At 44.2% G+C, this 18,649-nt stretch overlaps 1 protein-coding gene across 1 annotated transcript in view; it reads right to left on the bottom strand.

Annotated features, from left to right (window-relative positions):
• CFAP58 (cilia and flagella associated protein 58) overlaps window positions 1-18,649 on the bottom strand; it is a 938,919-nt gene that overhangs the window by 235,657 nt on the left and 684,613 nt on the right. The window contains exon 14 of the mRNA XM_069611751.1: window positions 13,510-13,621. Coding sequence (XP_069467852.1) covers window positions 13,510-13,621 — 112 coding nt within the window. The remainder of the gene's footprint in view (window positions 1-13,509; window positions 13,622-18,649) is intronic.

Genomic DNA, 18,649 nt, shown 5'->3' with positions numbered 1-18,649 from the left:
TGAAATCTGACGGGGGCAGAGTGATGTCATGAAGAAGATATAGGAGGACAAACAGAAACGATATAAAAATAATTAAGAATGGCGATGTAACTGAAGTAACCAGATAAACATGTACGAAATGATAAAGTAATCATATAGACCAAGAAGCTAAAGTTACTTGCTGACCAATAAGTGTAAATACTCAGTAAAGCAAGGTAGAAGAGACATGTAGAAGCTTGCTATATAGGAAAATATAACGTGGCAAGGACGGCCATGATAGGAAAATGGACGTCGGCTTGTGTCAAGATTCAATCCAGCTACCTCAGAGACAGACCAGGGATGCAGATCCAGGAGATGTTGGAGAAACAGCTTGTGTGCAGAATATTAAGGAATAATTGCAAGCCACAAAGGGAGGCTGACGGATAAGCCAGGTACGTAACACATATTTCTCTTAGATTAAAGAAGAAGAACACATTTGTAAGAGCTAAGTATTGGACAATTACCAATGAATAAAGCTCCTACAAGATGGAGTGAGCAGGTCTCTAGAGGCCAAGTGAAGCAAGAACACCCAGTAAATAGAAGGTCGAAATGGACAAATTTGCAGTCTCCCCACACGTGATACAGAAGTCAAAAACAAGGGCTATTAAATACGCCTGGGATGAAAATAGTGATGTGCTTATACTCCCTCAAATGTCCCAGAACAGAGATAAGACTACAAGGGCAACTACAGACAGGAAACTTTGGCTTATGGTTGGACTGATGAGAGATGATGGACTAATTGGGTAAGTGGGGACAAATCTGATGTGATTCAAGCACCTGGGTTTCGCTTTGCTTACGTGCTGCTAACGAGCCACAAGGCCAAGGTTGGGTGAACATGCCAGCCAATTAGAGGGTCTACGAGAAATCGCGCTATACAATGTTGCACCAACCAATCCGCTGACATTTTCTCTGCTATAATCAGTATTATGCTTATTTAGAGGTAGTTCAAGGCGTGCCCTACAGATAAGTGGGTAGCCAATGAAGTACTAAGCCCTATGCATACCATAGGTACATATGTTCCCCCTAACCAGTCCTTCCCTTCAATAGGTTTTGTAGTTTGTCACATAGGATGATGTCATTGATGACGCATCATGAGGCATATAAACTTTGTATAATCAAGTTTGTGTGCAAGCAACAGTCAGTTGTTCGTCAGTTCGCCATACTTTATTGAATTTAGTAAAAAGTAGTACTTTGCCACATTTTCTGAGTCTGTCCGATTATTTGGTCTGAGATCTTTATTGGTAATCCCAACTAGCACAAGAGATGCTTCATGGTGCTAGAGCCCACAGTACAAACCCTCTGCATGGGCTATCTTCCCTTACAGCCATGAAAGGGAGTTAGGCAGTGCAAAACTAGTGAGTGTCAGCTGTGCAGAGGCTATTGGAGCAGGAGGCAAGGATGCAATGGAGAAGCTGACCAACAGAGATACAAGGAGAGGACAACCTATAAAGCCCAGAGAAGGAGGTAAAGACTGTGCAGAGGAGGAGCTGGCTACCAAATGATTTCGAATTTTAGAGCACAGGAGCAGATAAGAAGGCAGATTGTAAAACCAAGAAAAGTAGATGAAGATTGCAAGGCAAGGCCTGGATAGAAAAAGAGGAGTGAAGGAGACAAGAGTCTGAATGAAGGAGAAGAGGTGAATGATACAGGAGGTTTGGAAGATTAAAGAGGTTGTTAGAAGTGGAGATGAGGTGATTACACAGGCAGAGTAGGGGGGAGATTATGTAGAAGAGTTAGAATAAATAATAGCTGAAGAAGTGGAGATGAGAGGGGGAGATAACAGGAGTTTAACAAAGAGGAGGCAGTGAAAGAAAAGAAGATTGACAGGAGAAAAAAATAAGAACAGAGGGTTAGAGCAGGGGATCTTGCCACACCAGAAGGTGATCTGGGCTCATTATCACCCATCGCAAGAGAAGGAGACAGTGGCCCATGAACCGAATGTGGTTGCGACCACTGAAGTAAAAGTGGAGGGGGCATACCAAGAGGGCGGTGAGGGAAGGGGCACAGAAAAGAAAAGGCTGCAGCACAAGACAAAGCACTGAGAGGAAAGGCCAAGACTCTGACCAAAGGAAAGGCATAGAAATGGAAGACTGCGACCTGGACCAAGCAGAGTGCATAGACAGTAGGAGCGGGCGCCCAGGCCAAGGAAAAGGAGTGGGCAAGCCAGAATGTTTACTTGGGGGCAAACGCAGGAAGAAGACCAAAAGGAAGAGCCACTTGGGGACTAACCAGGACACAGACAAGGCAGAAGAGTCAGCTGGAGACTAGCCCCGGAAGAAGACCAGAACAGATTTAAACATGTTAAACTTTAATACCAAGTAGCATCACAAATAACTATTTCAAAGAAATTGGCAAAAACACACTCGTTTGTTAAGTATAGGTACCCTTTCCATGCAACATGCTTATTTTTCTTAAATATGAACATATCTCAGTATCAATTTTCTGTTTTTATTGAGGACCCTAAAAAGGATGATACATTGTAAAAACTTGATAAAACTCCAGAAAAGATAATGGTGCTAATTTTCGTGGATATGTGCCATTAAATAAATGCATGAATGGACTCTTTCCCTCACCATTCTTCACTCTGGTCCAACTCACTCAGCCGGGCACACCTTTGATGCGCTCATCAGTGCTGATATCTCCCTCTCTGACCCTCTCACTACCCCACTTCTCCTGGTCTGACTACAGTCTCCTGTCCTCCCATTTGGAGATCCCTGGCTAAGCCTCTGCCTTCACTGACAGCCTCCTTCTGCATAATTTGAGCGATGAAGAGAGTGTCTGTAGCTGCATTTGCCTCCTCCTTCATCCCTTCCCCCCTCCTGCTACTAACTCTCACACCGACTCTTCCTTTGCTAACGTTCACCTTTCCATCTCCAACTCTCTTGATATCCTAGCCCCTGCCATGAGGATCTGCATGAAGCCAGCCTCCAAGTGTAATATTAAGTATGCTTCCGACCTAGCCTCGCTTAAACGCAAGTGGAAAGTCGCTGAATGAAAATGGTTCGCTGCTAATACATCATCTGACAAACTAGCCTGTCACCTGCGCCAAAGGCAATACCGACTCTCCATCCTGTCATGTCCCGGAGAGGACACAGTTAACGGAGCGCCCGAGCTTTGCCATAAGAGGTGCCCACCAATGGGAAGGCGGGGAATCGTGAATGTGCGATAAGGAAAGCCTGCGCTAGGTAGTTGCTGGCGCGAATAATAAAGGAAGTTTGAAACCTTCTCCAGATCCGTGTGATTATTCTCAATGCACTGTAGTTAACCCCCCCAGTTCCCTCCAGTGCTAGCAGTGCAGCTTCCTGTCATTTCCTCACATGATGAACAGGACAATGGTGACGAGAATGAGATATCTGAAGACAACCCAAGTGCATGAGACTTCCCGACAACTGAATCCTTGAGGCCTTCACAGGGTCTACGAGACAACTACTTTCCTCAATGTCAGAAGGTGAGCCAAATGAAGAAGATGCCTGCAGTGCAGCAGCTTTTCGCCGACCTGGGCCCTTTGATATGAATGATCAGCAAGCCCTAGGACCGCGCTGGGAGAAATGGATAAGGAGATTTGAAAATTACTTGCATGCCCATGAGGAAAACACACCTGACAAAAACGCTAGGCTGCTAATGAATCTAGTCAGAGATGCGGTAGAAGACCTTATACCCACGTTCCCACTAGAGGAAGTTAAGACATATCCAGGCCTCAAGAAATCACTGAGTGCATACGTTGACCCTCAATGTAACATTGACCATGAGAGACAGCTTTTTCACATGGCGTGCAGCTGATGGGTGAATCGATGGATGCCATCGCAACTCGTCTCCGCAAGCTGGTAGCACATTGTGAGCTTCACACAATCTCGAATAAAGAGGCCATTCGAATGAGAATCATAGGGGGATGTTTGTCATAGTCATTCAGGAAAAGGTTACTCCGAGAACCTCTCCCGCTAGCTACCATATTGAAAATGGCCAGGACAGAAACCAGGGCGGGCACAAAAGCTTTGCAGATTGAAATCTCGAAAAGTGCCCGGAAAAGAGCTAATCTACCAAGTATCGTCATCGGCCCGAGGGGGACCCGCTAGCAGCCACATGTCCAGAGGACCTGCATCATCTGGAAGATGTTATCGATGTGGTCTTCCATTTCCCCATCAAGAAGGAGTGAAGTGCCCTGCATTTGGACGTGCGTGCACCACATGTTGCCGGAAAAATCACCTGGCTGTCTCCTGCAAATTTCCACCTGGACAATCGCAGGGGTACAGCTCTACACCGGCCAAACAAGAGTTCAGTGCACGCAGAAGTGGCCCAAGGGGAGACTCAAGTGTGATGCGAGATTCCGTGCACCATGTGAGACAAGTGACAGGAAGTTCCCCTCTCTCTCTGGGTCCATATATCGGGTGGCATCAGCCACCATGACACTCTTTACCAGGGAGGACCTGTTCCAAGACACGATCCCACAGCAAATGAATGGCTTTGGATGCACCATGAGCACTAATAAGCAAGCATGCACAAACGGACCTGGCACAAGCTATTGAGTGCTTCATACAATCTTCTCCTTATAAATTAGTTTCAACAAATGAGGCCATTGCCAATATGATGGACACTAACATTGGATGAGCATGTGTTTCCATTTATATTTTCCTCATGTTATACCTATCTGCCCTTAAATGACGAATTGGGTATGTAAATTAACTTTTCTTTTTAATATTATAAACTATATATCACATTTTTGTTTTGATTATGTTCAAAGTAACAGCCTTGAAAACAACCCACCAGTGTCGAAACGTGTGTCGGCCGTAACAAGCGAATAAATCTGGAACAGTAAAATGTATGACTTTTCTAATTTATGTATTGTTAAATAGATTAATGTGGAACATTGTGCGAATCAATTAACATAGGCATCACGCAAATCACCAGCACAAACAACCAGCTTGTACTTATCACAAGAGGTCTAGGGTAAAACCACTCTGAACTGGAGACTCATCTTGCCACACCGTAAGCATTATGGCCCAAGCTCACTCACACAGTTTGTACCCTCTAAAACACCCTTTTTTCAAGTTCTAAGGACACATTTTCTCACAAGATGGCATGAGCCCTGACCCGAGCAAGGTCGCTGCAATCTCAGCCCCCCAAAGATGTCAGCAAAGTCAGGTTGTTGCCGGAAATGGACAGCTACTGTGGCCGATAACTCCGAGATTGCGCAACTACCATTGCACCCCTCAGAGAGCTCACCAAGTAAGGTAGACCATTCCAATGGTCACAACACTGCAAAGAAGTTTTTGTGCAAATCAAAAGTGACATTGCATCAGCAGAACACATGGCCTATTTTGATCCGAACCTGTGCAAAGAAATGACTGTCAATGCCAGCCCAGTCGGCCTGGAAGAAATTCTGTCACAACATCAACTGGGATGAGAATATCCCCGGACAGTCGTTGCCTATGCCAGCAAAAGCTTTTCCGAGGTGGAAACCAGGTACTCACAACCCAAAAAGGAATGTCTTGCCATTGTCTGGGCATGCAAAGACTTCCAAATGTTTCTCCTGGGCAAACCATTCATGAGCATGACAGATCATCAGGCCCTGGTGACCATTTATGGAAGTTCTCGATGTAAGATACCTCCCTGAATAGAGAGGTAGTGCCTGAGATTACAGGATTTTGACCTCACAATTATCCACAAACCGGGCAAGGAATACAAGCCGGCAGACTTCATGTCGCGACACCCGCTACCATACAACTCCACTGACAAAAGCCTAGCAGAAAAATATGTTATTTTCACACGTACCATGGCCCTACAGCAATCACACCTGAAACTATTCTGGATCACACTAAGCAAGATGTCACACTGAGAAAGGTACAAAACCTAATCCGATCCGGGAGATGACAGGATCTGTACAGCACCAATGAAGTACAAGAAACCCACATCGCTATGGAAATGCGTGCATTCAAGAACGTGAGAGAAGAACTATCAATAGCGGTGGAAGGACTTGTTTTGAGAGGACACTGAATACTAATGCCCACGGATCTATGACAATCTGTCATCAAGCAAGCACATGGAGGTCACCCTGGAATGGTAGCCATGAAAAGACAAATTAAAGACATCATGTGGTTCCCGAGGCAGGACCAAATGGTAGGCTGCACCATCAACGCATGCCCCCTATCCCAGAGCACCTCCAGATCAAATAGGTCAGAGCCCCTGGTGATGTCAGACATGCCAGGACAACCGTGGACCCACCTTGCAATTGACTTTTCGGCCCCTCTGGAGAAAAAAAGTATTTGCTGGTCACTATGGACGGGTTTTCTCGATTTCCTCTGGTGTATCGAATATTGCCTACGGCAGCCAGCACTGTCATGCCAGTATTGGACAACATTTTCTCCACGTGGGGTATTCCAGAAGTCCTGGAGTCGGATAATGGCCCACCTTTCAGTAGTCTGGAGTTTGCAAAGTTCATGCAGTACATGGGAATCCATCATAGAAGAATTACTCCACCGTGGCCACAATCCAATTGCATGGTGGAGCGATTCATGGGCAGCTTCAAAAGAGTCCTCCATCAAAATGAACTAAAACGCATGTAGCTCACCCAGGATGTGTGCAACATGCTGACGGACTATAGAAACTCGCCACATGGCACGACAGGTAAATGTCCCCTAGAACTACTTTTTGGTAGAAAGACAAGGACCAGACTGCCTCATCTCACAGATGAAGTGAGCGACAATTTTAAGCAGATTAGAGAAGTAGATGCCAGCAAGAAGCAAGAGATGAAGGAGTACTCTGATAACGGAAGGCGAGCAAAGAACTCTGGCCTGCAAATAGGTGACAAGGTGCTCATATTCAGACAACAAGATAGAAAGACAGACTCAAAGTTCGATCCAGAACACGACGATATGTTACGTGAATAGAAACAACAACAACTGCTCGCTCCCCGAGAAGAGTGGTTACTCAGAATGTTTCCCACTTAAAACTATACAAAGACAAAGAAGAAGATCAAGAGGAGGAAGGTGCCGCTGTGCCACACGAGGAGCAAATGAGAGAAGAAAAAGAGCCAAGACTCCAGCAGGAAGAATGTCGGACCAGGTCCGCCAGGTCTTCCATAAGGCTTGTATGTCTCATTGAAGAGATTTGAGGACACTAAACTGTGAGTGGATTTTTGTTTGCCTGAAAGGGGGAGATGTCGTGTCCTGGAGAAGACACCATTAACGGAGCATCTGAGCTCTGTCATAAGAGGTGCCCACCAATGGGAAGGTGGGGAATCGTGCATGCACGATAAGGAAAGCCTGCGCTAGGCAGTTGCTGGCACGAATATTAAAGGAAGGTTGAACCCTTCTCCGGCTCTGTGTGATTATTCTCAATGCACTGTAGTTAACCCCCCAGTTCCCTCCAGTGCTAACAGTACAGCTTCCTGACATTTCCTCACATGAAGAACAGGACACATCCACTCCAAGAAACGGGCCCAAATCCAAGCCTGCATCTCTCGGGCCACTAACCTGGCCGAACCTTTCAAAGTCTGCAAGGAATTTGCCAATCCTATCTTTCTCTCCACTTCTCCTTTTCCTTCCTAAGCCCTTCCCACATCCTTGGCCACCCATTTCAATACCAAACCTGAGGACATCCTGTCCTCTCTCTCTTCTACCGCCTCACCCCTCCCCCTATACCAAGGCCTCCCTCGACCTCTCTCTCTGCTCCCCCCTACTCTCCTCCTTCTCTACCATAGCGCCGGATGAGGTAATCAAGAAAGTCTGCTCTATGAAAGTCTCATCCAAACAGATGCTCTCCTGCTCCTCTAGAGCTATCAAGGACAATATTGCCTCTCTCGCTCCTTCCTTGGCTGAGTTCTGTAAACACTATTTTCCCACTGGCTCCTTCCCTTCTCAGCCTCAAGTACTACCTTGTGCACCACCTCGCAAAAAAGCTATCAGAGGACCCTTCCTGCCCTTCTAAATACCTCCCTATCTCAACCACCCCGTTCTTGGGAAAACTCTTGGAGAAGTTGGTTATCTCCACGACCACCAGTCTGGCTTTAGAGAAGCCAGAGTCACATAAACTGCTCTCCTGATCAACTATGCTCACGGCACACAGCTCTCTTTTAAGCTTTGCTCCTCTTCCTCCTCTTTCATTCCCGATTGTCTGAAAGCTATTCCGACATGGTGTGTTTCTAATGATCTCTGACTAATGTCAGTTAGACTGAGATCCTTCTTATTGGGACTCTTCCCCCTCCTTCCCTCCTACTATTTGGCTGTCCTCCTTGGGCCCCCTCCCCCCACCCTCATGTTAGGTAAAAAACATGGGTGTCATCTTCGCCTCCTTCCTCTCCTTCTCATCAAGCATCGCTGACCTTGTCAAGAAATCTCACTTTCGGCATCACATCCTCAGAGGCATTTTCCCTTTCCTCACCTTACCCCAGAAGCTCAATGTCTCCAGAACTCTGGTTCTCTCCAGACTCCACCCCGCACTACCCTAGCCAAACTCCTCAACTATCACGACAGGGACCTAATCCTACACATGGCAAGAGAAAAAGGAGCACTACGATACGAATCCTCAGATATACATATATATCCTGACTTCTCTGCCAATGTGCTAGCTAAACATAAGTCGTACGACGCAGTTAAAATATATCTACAAGTAAGGCAAGTCCAGTATGCACTACTATACCGGCTAAACTGAGGATACAACATGGAGGAAGGGCATATTTCTTTGAAGACCCATCTGAAGCAACCGCATATATTGAGTGCACGATTTCTATACCGCTACCGAGAAGGGACCGTGATGGAGGGGGGCAGCTCCCCTGCAGGCAACAACGAACCGGACGACATGAACAACGATTGACCACCCTCAGTAGTTTATGCCATTGTTCCACATTGATCATGGGCACAGGTAATTCAGGTCTTGGGGCTGGCGGCAAGAGGGCGGATGTCTCAGTAGCACCACTAACTGCAGACAGTGCTCCCCAAGGGATATCTAAATGTTTTCCACTATGTTATGGGTTCCATCGTCAAGTTGGAGGTGATGATCTGGGTTGGGGGAAGGGGATAATGTTAATGTGAGCTACGAATATTTAGATCTCAAAGGGTTAGTTCCAAAGTTTGACATGCTTAAAGTAGAAAAACAGTGCAGGCTGCTCCTCGACTACATGATACAAACACACCCTGGATCTCGCCCGGCAGTAACTGGGCTTCAGCTAATCACAACCCAGCATGACAGGGATTAATATTACATTCCTGACATGGAATATCCATGGTCTTAACCATCCTATTAAGGCGCGAAAGGTTGTTGCATACATGAAACGTTGGGCTCCAAAAGTGGCGATGCTACAGGAGACGATTGCCAATGGGACCATCAATGATACATTTGCTACGACATGGGGCCCTCAGCGCGGCTATACTAATTACTCATCACAATCACGTGGGGTGATGACGCTGATACATCAAACTATATCATTTCAGGAAACAAAGCGCAGAATAGACCCACAAGGCAGGAATGTCATACTATAGGGCGAATTAGCAGGTGTCACCACAACCCTAGTAAACACATACAGCCAAAATATTGATGACCCTGAGTTCTACGGTTAGATAGTGGACATACTATTGGGGGGATTCCCAAATCGCATCATTTGGGGGTGGGAGGGACTTCAATTTGATATTAGACTGTTTCCTGGACAGATCCAGAACCACTCAACGGGAATTAACCAATGCAGGCCGGACACTGGAAACATAATGAAACAACTTGATCTAAAGGATGCCTGGCGAGGGTGAAATCCAGACACACAGGAATACACATTTTGTGCAACAGTCCACGACGTCCACTCGACAACAGACTACTGGCTGATCCCTACCCCTCTCATGGCACAACTAGAGGATTGTAGGATACTCTCCCGCACTATTTCAGACCCCTCCCCTATCATTATGACATTGAGATGGAATGGGCTGACCACCCAACGCCCCCTCTGTCGTATGTCCCCTGCATGTCTAACAGACACCGTTTTTCTATAGACATTGCACGATGATGCGATGGAGTTCTTCCAAAGAAATGAAGGGTCGGTACAACAACATAGCACGGTATGGGAGGCCTTCAAGGTGTGGGTCTGAAGGGTGGTAATCTCTATGGCTTCACGGGCCCTAAAGGAAACTAGACGCAAATTGGAAGGGGTGGAGACCGACCTTAAAAAGCTAAAGGTTGAATATGGCAACACACAGGATTGTGCCTTACTTGGCTGCATTAAGGGAAATCTGTTGAAGTTCAGGGAGCTGGCAGATAAGAAAGTCCAAATGCTTTACTCTCCTATATGAACTAGACGATATGGAGAGGCTAATAGACCGGGGCGCTTACTGGCAAATGCGGTCAGAGGTGAGAGAGGGGTGCAGCACATTGCCGGGACAACAAGCTCCACTGGAATTACAATGAATAGCCCTGAATAGCCCTGAAGCAATCAATAGCGAATTTCATGGGTTCTATGAATCCCTATATTTGAAATCAGTGGCTGTTCAGCAGCAAAGCTGGAAGCCTACCTAGACGAGATACCACTGCCGGTACTGACAGTGTAGGGCTGACAGGCCATTAACCAATCACTGACCACTGAAGAGATAGCCAATGCCATTATTTCGCTCCCATCTGGCAAGGCACCTGGTCCCTGACGGACTGAGCATCGATAAAGAGCTGCATTACACTCTTGCTCCCAACTTGCTATGAATAAGGGAGGAGTCACTCCAATCCGCCCGGCTTCTCCCCTCCCTCTCAGAAGCAGTGATTATAGTACTACTGAAGCCAAACAGACACGCCGCGGACATGGGCTCATACAGGCCACTATCCCTGATTAATTCAAACACAAAATATTTTGCTAAACTACTAACCACCCGGCTCCTCTCATATATGACAGAACTAGAGCACCCAGATCAATTGGGGTTTATTCCGGGGCGATCAACAGCATTCAATCAATAAAGATGGTTTGGTATTATCTCACAAATGAACCTGAACGTACAAGCGGTGGCAGCCTCATCTGCTTGCTATATGCTTCCCCGACTGCCAGGGTCCGCACTGGGCCCACACTTTCTCCTATGTTTCTTCTGCGACGCGTCACGGGGCAGGGCTGCCCACTATCCCCATTACTATTTGCACTCACCATAGAGCCCCTTGCATGTATAATGTTCCTTAAACATATACACCGAGGCTTACATATGACTGGACCATCACAAATGATCTCACTCTATGCTGATGACTCATTCCTATATATAACAAACCCAGCTACTAACCTAACCCTGATATTGGACGAAGTGCGCCAATTAGCCATTTTCTCTGGATACCTTATCAATGAAACTAAATCGGAGCTATTTCCGCTAAACAACGCCACCATTGCTCCGCCTGATTTGGCAGTTCTTAGATGGGTCCGGGATAAAATAAAATATCTAGGTATAGTAGTCACATGCCAACACCGTTCACTACTAGCTGAAAACCACAAAAAGTATTTACAAACACTAGGAGACAAGCTGAACCTGTGTGCCAGGCTTCCAATCTCACAATACAGCAGGCTGACCCTTTTGAAAATTATTGTGGTCCCCAAACTGCTCTACTACTTTACCAATATACCGCCCTGGCCGTGCGTTCTTCGATAAGCTGCGGTCATTGGCAGTGGGATTTGCGTGGGGTGCTGGAACTCCGCAGATTAGATGGGAGGCCATGTCCAGACCATATGAACAAGGTGGGGTGCAAGCCACAGACTTTTGAGCTGTACTATGAGGTTTCTCAGGCACAGTTTGCCGGGCAATGATATTCCCCACAAGACCGGCCACTGCATACAGACTTGGAGGAGCACAGCACCTCCCTGTCGAGCCTAGGTACTATAGTTCTGGCCAACTGACGTGCGGACACCTGTACGTTTGATCCGTTCACACAACGGTGGACGCTTGAGCCAGGATATTCAAAAGACTGAGAGACAACACACCCTACATCAGAGCAATCCCGCTCTGGTGCTGCCCAGGACTCCCCCCAACATATGATGAGGATATCCAGAGGGGGTGGGACCCTGATGGAACTTTAACACTACACAATATATATCCGGATGGCTCCTTTTTTACACATGCAGACTTCTCAGAAAAACTGGGCAATAACCCCTTAAATCACTACAATATTACAGAATTAGAGCAGTGGTCAGGGGGCGATGGTCATCGTTCCCGACTGAATCTGAAGAATACAGTATTGAGTACAGTGGTTACAGATGGGAGCCCCAGAGGGCTGGTGTCCAGACTATATAAGAAATGTCAAGATGCTCGGACCCAACCCCAGAGTGCTAGAGAAAAGTGTGAGGTAGACATGGGTAGGTCGCTGGACGATGTTCAGTGGCTCTGGTGGTGCCGATTAACCAAGGAATTATCCCTCAACGCCAGGCTCAGACTAATACAATTCAAAAAACTTAACAGGTTACATTACACCCCTGCAAAAATTGCTAGGTTTACATCCTCAGCGTATGGCGGCTGCATTAAGTGCAATGCTGACGTAGCCGATGCACACCATAAGTACTGAAGTTGTTCGGGGGTAGCCCAGTTCTGGCAAGCGGTTGCAAACTGTTTAGATGAAATTGCAGTTGTCTCCCCTACATTGTCATTCCCAAAATACTTGTTTGGAGATTTAGCGAAGACTTCTGTTAAGCTACATCACCTCTTTAACCTTGGGTGTTTGATGGCCAAAAAAGGTATTCTACAAGAATGGAAATCGAAGGCTGCCCGGACATTAAAATGTGGACTAAAGAAATAAATGATGCCAATGAGTGTGAGGAGGTCTATGTTTCCCTAGTTACACCGGCCTGCAGGCCTAAAGACATTTGGGAGCCTTTTCCATAACATTTAAGGAGACAGAGGTTGACTCAGTAAAAACTCTGAAGGAGCTCATATACTAAGATATACTGCCCAATAAATGCAGACATGTATATGTACAATACTGCTTAAAAGATATTGACGTGTGTATTTAAGGATGTATGCTTTACACTGCACTAAATAAAGTTAATTGAAAGAAAAATGTTTGGACTTAATTTCCAGATGAAAAATGTTCATTCCTGCCTTCCCTTCCTTCTCCTTTAGTATGACTTATGGAAGAACATTGTTGCATAAACATTCCCAAGTAAATACACAACCTACCTTTTATGTATCTAGCTCTAATAACTGCCTTTTGTGACACTGTTAGAATTGTTTAGATATGACGCAAATGCTGCTTTGTGCTTGTTTACAGAGGTAGCCAATGCATCAGTCACATTAGCTAATGCAAATAGAAGCATGTAGAATTTAAAATAAAATAGAATGCTTAAAGAATGGCACTATAAATCAAATAAAATTGATACATGTCATACAAAATGGGAAATCATTATATGCGCCTGATATGTGGAAGATGTAAGCAAACATCTTGTATTGCCCATTGTATCTTATTTCTCCTTTCCGTAGCAATATGCATAGAACCAAAAGGAGTTGTTTTTCGCTGGAAGTTGACTTAGCAAAGACTCAGTCTAATGTTGAAGTAAGCAATTACCTCCAATTTTCTCCACCTGTGAACATTCATGGGGTTCTCCATCTCTTCTTCCAGTGCCCGGCACCGGGTTCTCTCCTTCAATAATTCCCTCTGCATGTGGTAAACTTCTCGCCTTAAAATTAGAAATCAAAATAACCTTTAACATTGAGCATGCATGCATCTTGATGAACATTTGTATATAGTATAGGGTGACGCTAGTAGCCCTATAGGTAAGGAGAAAACTGTGATTCATTGAACATGCAAACATTCTATGTTCAACAACTTTTTACCCATGGGACAGATCAGCAGGACATTTGCCCAAAAATAGTGTGGCCAGGCTCCTCACAAATGGAAAATTTGGTTCAAATGTGTGTTAAGGTTGCTAAGATATCAAGTGTAAAAAAGTTTTTTTTTTTTTTTTACTTTTTGCATTGGCTTCCCCTTAGTGAAAATGTATGATGTTTGCTCACAGGCATAGTCCAAACCGCTGGATTGATTTTTGCCATTTTTACTTTTAAATATCAGCACAAAACATTTGAAACAAATGCTTTGTTAATTTAGAAATAATTAGCGTAGGGACAGATGCTCCTTGCACCAAATCGGTTATGTATCTCCAATGATGAATTGGTTGTTGGGACCTTAGAATGTTTCAGCTGGATCTTGCATTTTCTGTGGGCGAGCCAGGGCTCCATGGGGTCACACACATTCTGGTTCATCCCTGTCACTTCACCAATTAGGGTTGTAGACTGAGACACACTGACCATGCATAAGGTCATGGACGCTGACCGCTTTGCACAATTACAATAAAAGACTATGGCCCACTGGCTAGTGTTTTTCCCTTTTTTAGTTTCTCCCTAAACCAATGAGATTTTCCCACAAGAATTTCCCATGGGAACATAACCGTGAAAAATACTGCATGGACTTCTATTCTGCGATAATGTTTCCTGCGGAAAAGCAACTTGTTTTCAATGCTGCAGTAAGACAAAAATGTCTTCCACAGCACCGTCTCCCCACCTTCCCCAGCTGTGAAAGCACACCCTGACTCTCTTAATGTCATCTTTCCCTTGTTTCTTCCCACGAAGCTCATTAATTCCTGTGGTAATCTCACTCTTCACCCGTGATAATATAGTAAAAATTCCTGTGGTAGGAAGAAAATGATCTGACTGAAAAAGGCCACTCATGTCCTCCCAAAGTTTCAAACTCACCATTTTGTCCCCTTCGACCCACCTCAAAGCATCTATGATGTCAAAACCCCCTTTCGCTTCTCCACTTAAAATTTAGTGCACTTTTCTTTTCTCCATACCCATGATGTAATCATGGGTACGGCTCATACTGAGCAAGAAATAGTCTTCCATCTCTGGAATGCACCATGGGAGATATATAAACGTTTTTTTGGGACATGAGGTAATCTCTTCTCGTCCATTTTCTTTAAATGAACTACTGAAAATATTTACACAAGCCACCAAAAGCCACATCTGCACTGCTTTCTGCCCAACCTTTTTCTTATTTGGGGGAAATCCATCTAGCAGTTTTCACTGTGCACATGTGTAGAGGATGACCCTTTTTTGCTAAGGGAAAATGTGTAGACCCGGTCTGAAAACAGCTTTCTTTTCCTACAGTAAATAACCTTTGAGCCATTTGATGAATATGCCCCGAATTCCGCTGGCTAAGGTAGTTTAGCCTAATTGTTGCAAAGTGGCCCATCCCCCACCCCTAGTAAATAAGCAGATGTCACTGGCATGCCCAGTGGCCACAGTATTTGAGCATATCCACTGTCCATGTTGTGCCAATACCATAAGAGCATTTGTTATCCTCTCCTTTCATTTCCACAGTAGCTCTCCCTGAAAGATTCCGGTGGAAACAAAACCTCCATGCCGCCTTGTATTACCACGGCAATCATGATTGTGATAATGAAGCGTTTGCCAATTAGTGCTTTAATGGGAAAATGTTCAGAAATGTATATTGCCCATCACCACTGACACTCTCCAAGTCAAAACCTCCTCCTTTCTAGATAGCCCCCAGGTGCCCCAATATGTAAATCCTCTCCTATTATTCCCTTTCACTCACCAGTTCCTGTGACATATTTTTCCAAGGGCACCTTGTGAAGTTCCCATGGAAATCCTCTGGTAAGACAAAAATGATCTGCCACAACGTGGGCTCTCCAACCTACCATAAATTCTCCAAGTACTCACATAGTCTTCTTTCCCCTTCTCCTCCTCTGCCCTAATGTAAATCCACCCATTTCCCTCCTCAAAATGTCTTTTTGAGCCCTTTTCTTTTTTGGCTTCCTGCTTAATAACTGCGGAAATCGGTCACACCGAGCAAAAATAAAATGGTAACTTTTTAAAAGACTGAGTGCTGCAATATACCATGAGAGATTTATGAAAGTTGATGTGGACTGGGACACTCCATTGTCTGTTAAAAACTACTGGACAGATTATTTACACCAAACCACACAAAGGAATACCTGCAGTGGTCTCGGCCCAACTTGTTTCTTATTTGGTGCAAATCTGTCCAATGGTTTTCGCACTATGGGTGTTCTCTAGGGGGGATGATGAACGGGAGCAGGCTCAAAACAGTTTATTTATTTGGTTTTCTTAATGAATTTAGAACCGTTTGACAAATTACTCCCCTCAATTTTCAGTTTGGAGGGGGCCATGGCAGACATTTTCCTTTGGAAGATTTCTGTCAGATCTGTCCAGCAAGTCAAAAGTCTTTAGCAATACAATGTTGGGGAAAGTCAATGCATGCAAACCAATACCCTATCATGTATATGCAGATCTTTGTCTTGCACCCTCATAACCAGTTCTGCGTGCATCATTCATCCTTGTCACAGTCCCTCATTACCATAGCATTCCACATCCTCATCAGAGACCCTCACTTGTCACATGTCCTCTTTTATCCCACATCTTTCATCCTTGTCATGGTCACTCATTACCCTCACAATCATCATCATCACAGTTCATTATTTCCACATCCCTCCTCATCATCACTATCCACTCTGCAACCTTCATCCTGGTCACAATCCCTCATTACCCTTGCAATTATCATCCTCGTCACTGCCACTCATTAACCCAACATCCCTCATCCTTGTCACATTCCCTCATTACCCGGTACATCTTTTTTTAATGTAATAGTGTATTTGGTTATATTGCAAAACCTGTTACACAATACATCAAATATACTTAACAATAAATTCATCAATCACTGTGACTTCATCTCTCTGTGTCTCAAATAATTTGAAAAACAGAAGAAAGGTTCACCAAGATATAAAGTCACTACTAGTTAAGATTCAATTTAAAAAAATCTCCAAATCTTAATGTATCTAATATTAAACTTGTGTATGTTCCTCTAAAAATCATCTTCCTAACTATGTCCATTGTGAGATTAGAATAATCATCAAAATGTTTCATTAAAAAAGTATTCCTCACTGTGATTAGCTTAGTGCATCCTGTAATCCAGTGTCTTAGGGATTTGATCTCTGTATTACAAAAACTACAAAGATTAGACATCAAGTCCCATTATTTCTGGTTGCTGTAACTTCTCTTGTCTTCCACAAAAGTTCTTCGACTATGGCGACAAGGAAAATACTGTAAATACTGTGGGATGATTTTCATAGCTTTTAGTTCGAACCAACCATTTATGAAGGTTTTGTATTTGTTGCATTCTTCAATTGTGTTGCATCAATCAACTCTCCATATATTTAGTTTTACTGAGTCAGGTCTATTAAGTAGACATTCCCATGAGGATCCAATTTCATCAAATCATCAAAATTTAGTCATGGGTGCTCCTCTAACAAACACAACAAAATGGCCTGTTCTTTGGGAAGGTACCCACTCTAGAGACTGCAGCCACACTTTAGCCCACTGTACCGTTCACAGATAGGAAATATCTATTTGCTTATCAGTCTTTGTCCCGCCCACATGGGCAGTCCAGCACCGAAATGCTTTGGCAATTCCCTTGTGAACAATAGTACCAACAGAAACTCCATACATGTGTTTCAGCCTTGTTGGGCATCATCAGTGAGGTGGAGCTGTGCCTCTCTGAGCACAGTGAGCAAGGGGTCCACATCTGGATGACCCTGGGAAACTTACGGTGACAAGACCTAAGGACCTTCAAAAAATCCAAAATTAGTCATGGACAATTTCATCAAGCCAAGTTTCGCACTGGGATTTCCATTTGTTCAGTATGATTAATTATTTTTAAGAGCACCTACCATATAGTAGAGTCCTGTGGGCTGTCAATTATCTTTCTTAGAAATGCTAACGCTTTCCATTTGAAAATGGCCTCTAGAGACATTAAGCCAAATTTGTACCTTAGGATCTGGATAGGCATGCTTATTGGTACACTGCACAGTTTTTTCCAGAATATGCCTTCAATCAAATTCCAATCTATTTTTGTTCTAGCCTCTGTTCCGTAAGTGAGGGGTGGCATAACTTTTTGTTTATAACAGGATATAACAGGTAAGCAAGAGAAGGTCCCATTTTTTTTTATTAGGTCTTGAGATGAAGCTGTTCTCATTTTTATCTTTAAGCCAACTTCATATGGAGTCTCAGATTGCGTAGCATTTATTAAGATTCCGAGGTATTTGTATTCAGATGTTAATGTTAGCCAGCTTGTATCAATTTTCCCATGTTAATTTCTCTATTTTTCTTCATTTACCTGGAGTAAAAATCATAATATTAGATTTTTTTACATTCATTGTCAGGTTGTTAGTTTGACAGTAATTATGGAATGCGTTCAATTGTCTCTGTAGTCCGATTGGCGTTTGGTAGAGAAGGACAAGGTCGTCCACATAAAGGAGCCATTGGCAAGGTGCATGTGCTATTTTTGGTGGAAAAGCGCAGATTTTCACTAGATGTAACCCCATATCTTTAACAAATAAGTTTAAAAAAGTTGCCGCCAATATACAACCTTGCTTTAAAACTTGCATTGTTGTTATTAAGCGCGTTAGTAAGCCCTGTTGGTTCATACGAATTTGCATGGTTGTATCTTACTAGAGATCTTTTATCATTTCAAGCAAATCCACTGGGCATCCCCATATGGTTATTTTTGTCCACAGCATGTTCCGATCAACTTCATCAAAAGCAAATTTAAAATCAATAAATGCTAGAAAGATTGGTTGGGCAGAGGTCATTGCCGTTTCTTTAATTTCCACTGA

Source organism: Ambystoma mexicanum, chromosome 8 (genome assembly GCF_040938575.1).
Source record: "Ambystoma mexicanum isolate Mex_15411 chromosome 8, UKY_AmexF1_1, whole genome shotgun sequence".
Classification (NCBI taxonomy): domain Eukaryota; kingdom Metazoa; phylum Chordata; class Amphibia; order Caudata; family Ambystomatidae; genus Ambystoma; species Ambystoma mexicanum.
This window is presented reverse-complemented; position numbering and strand designations above follow the sequence as displayed.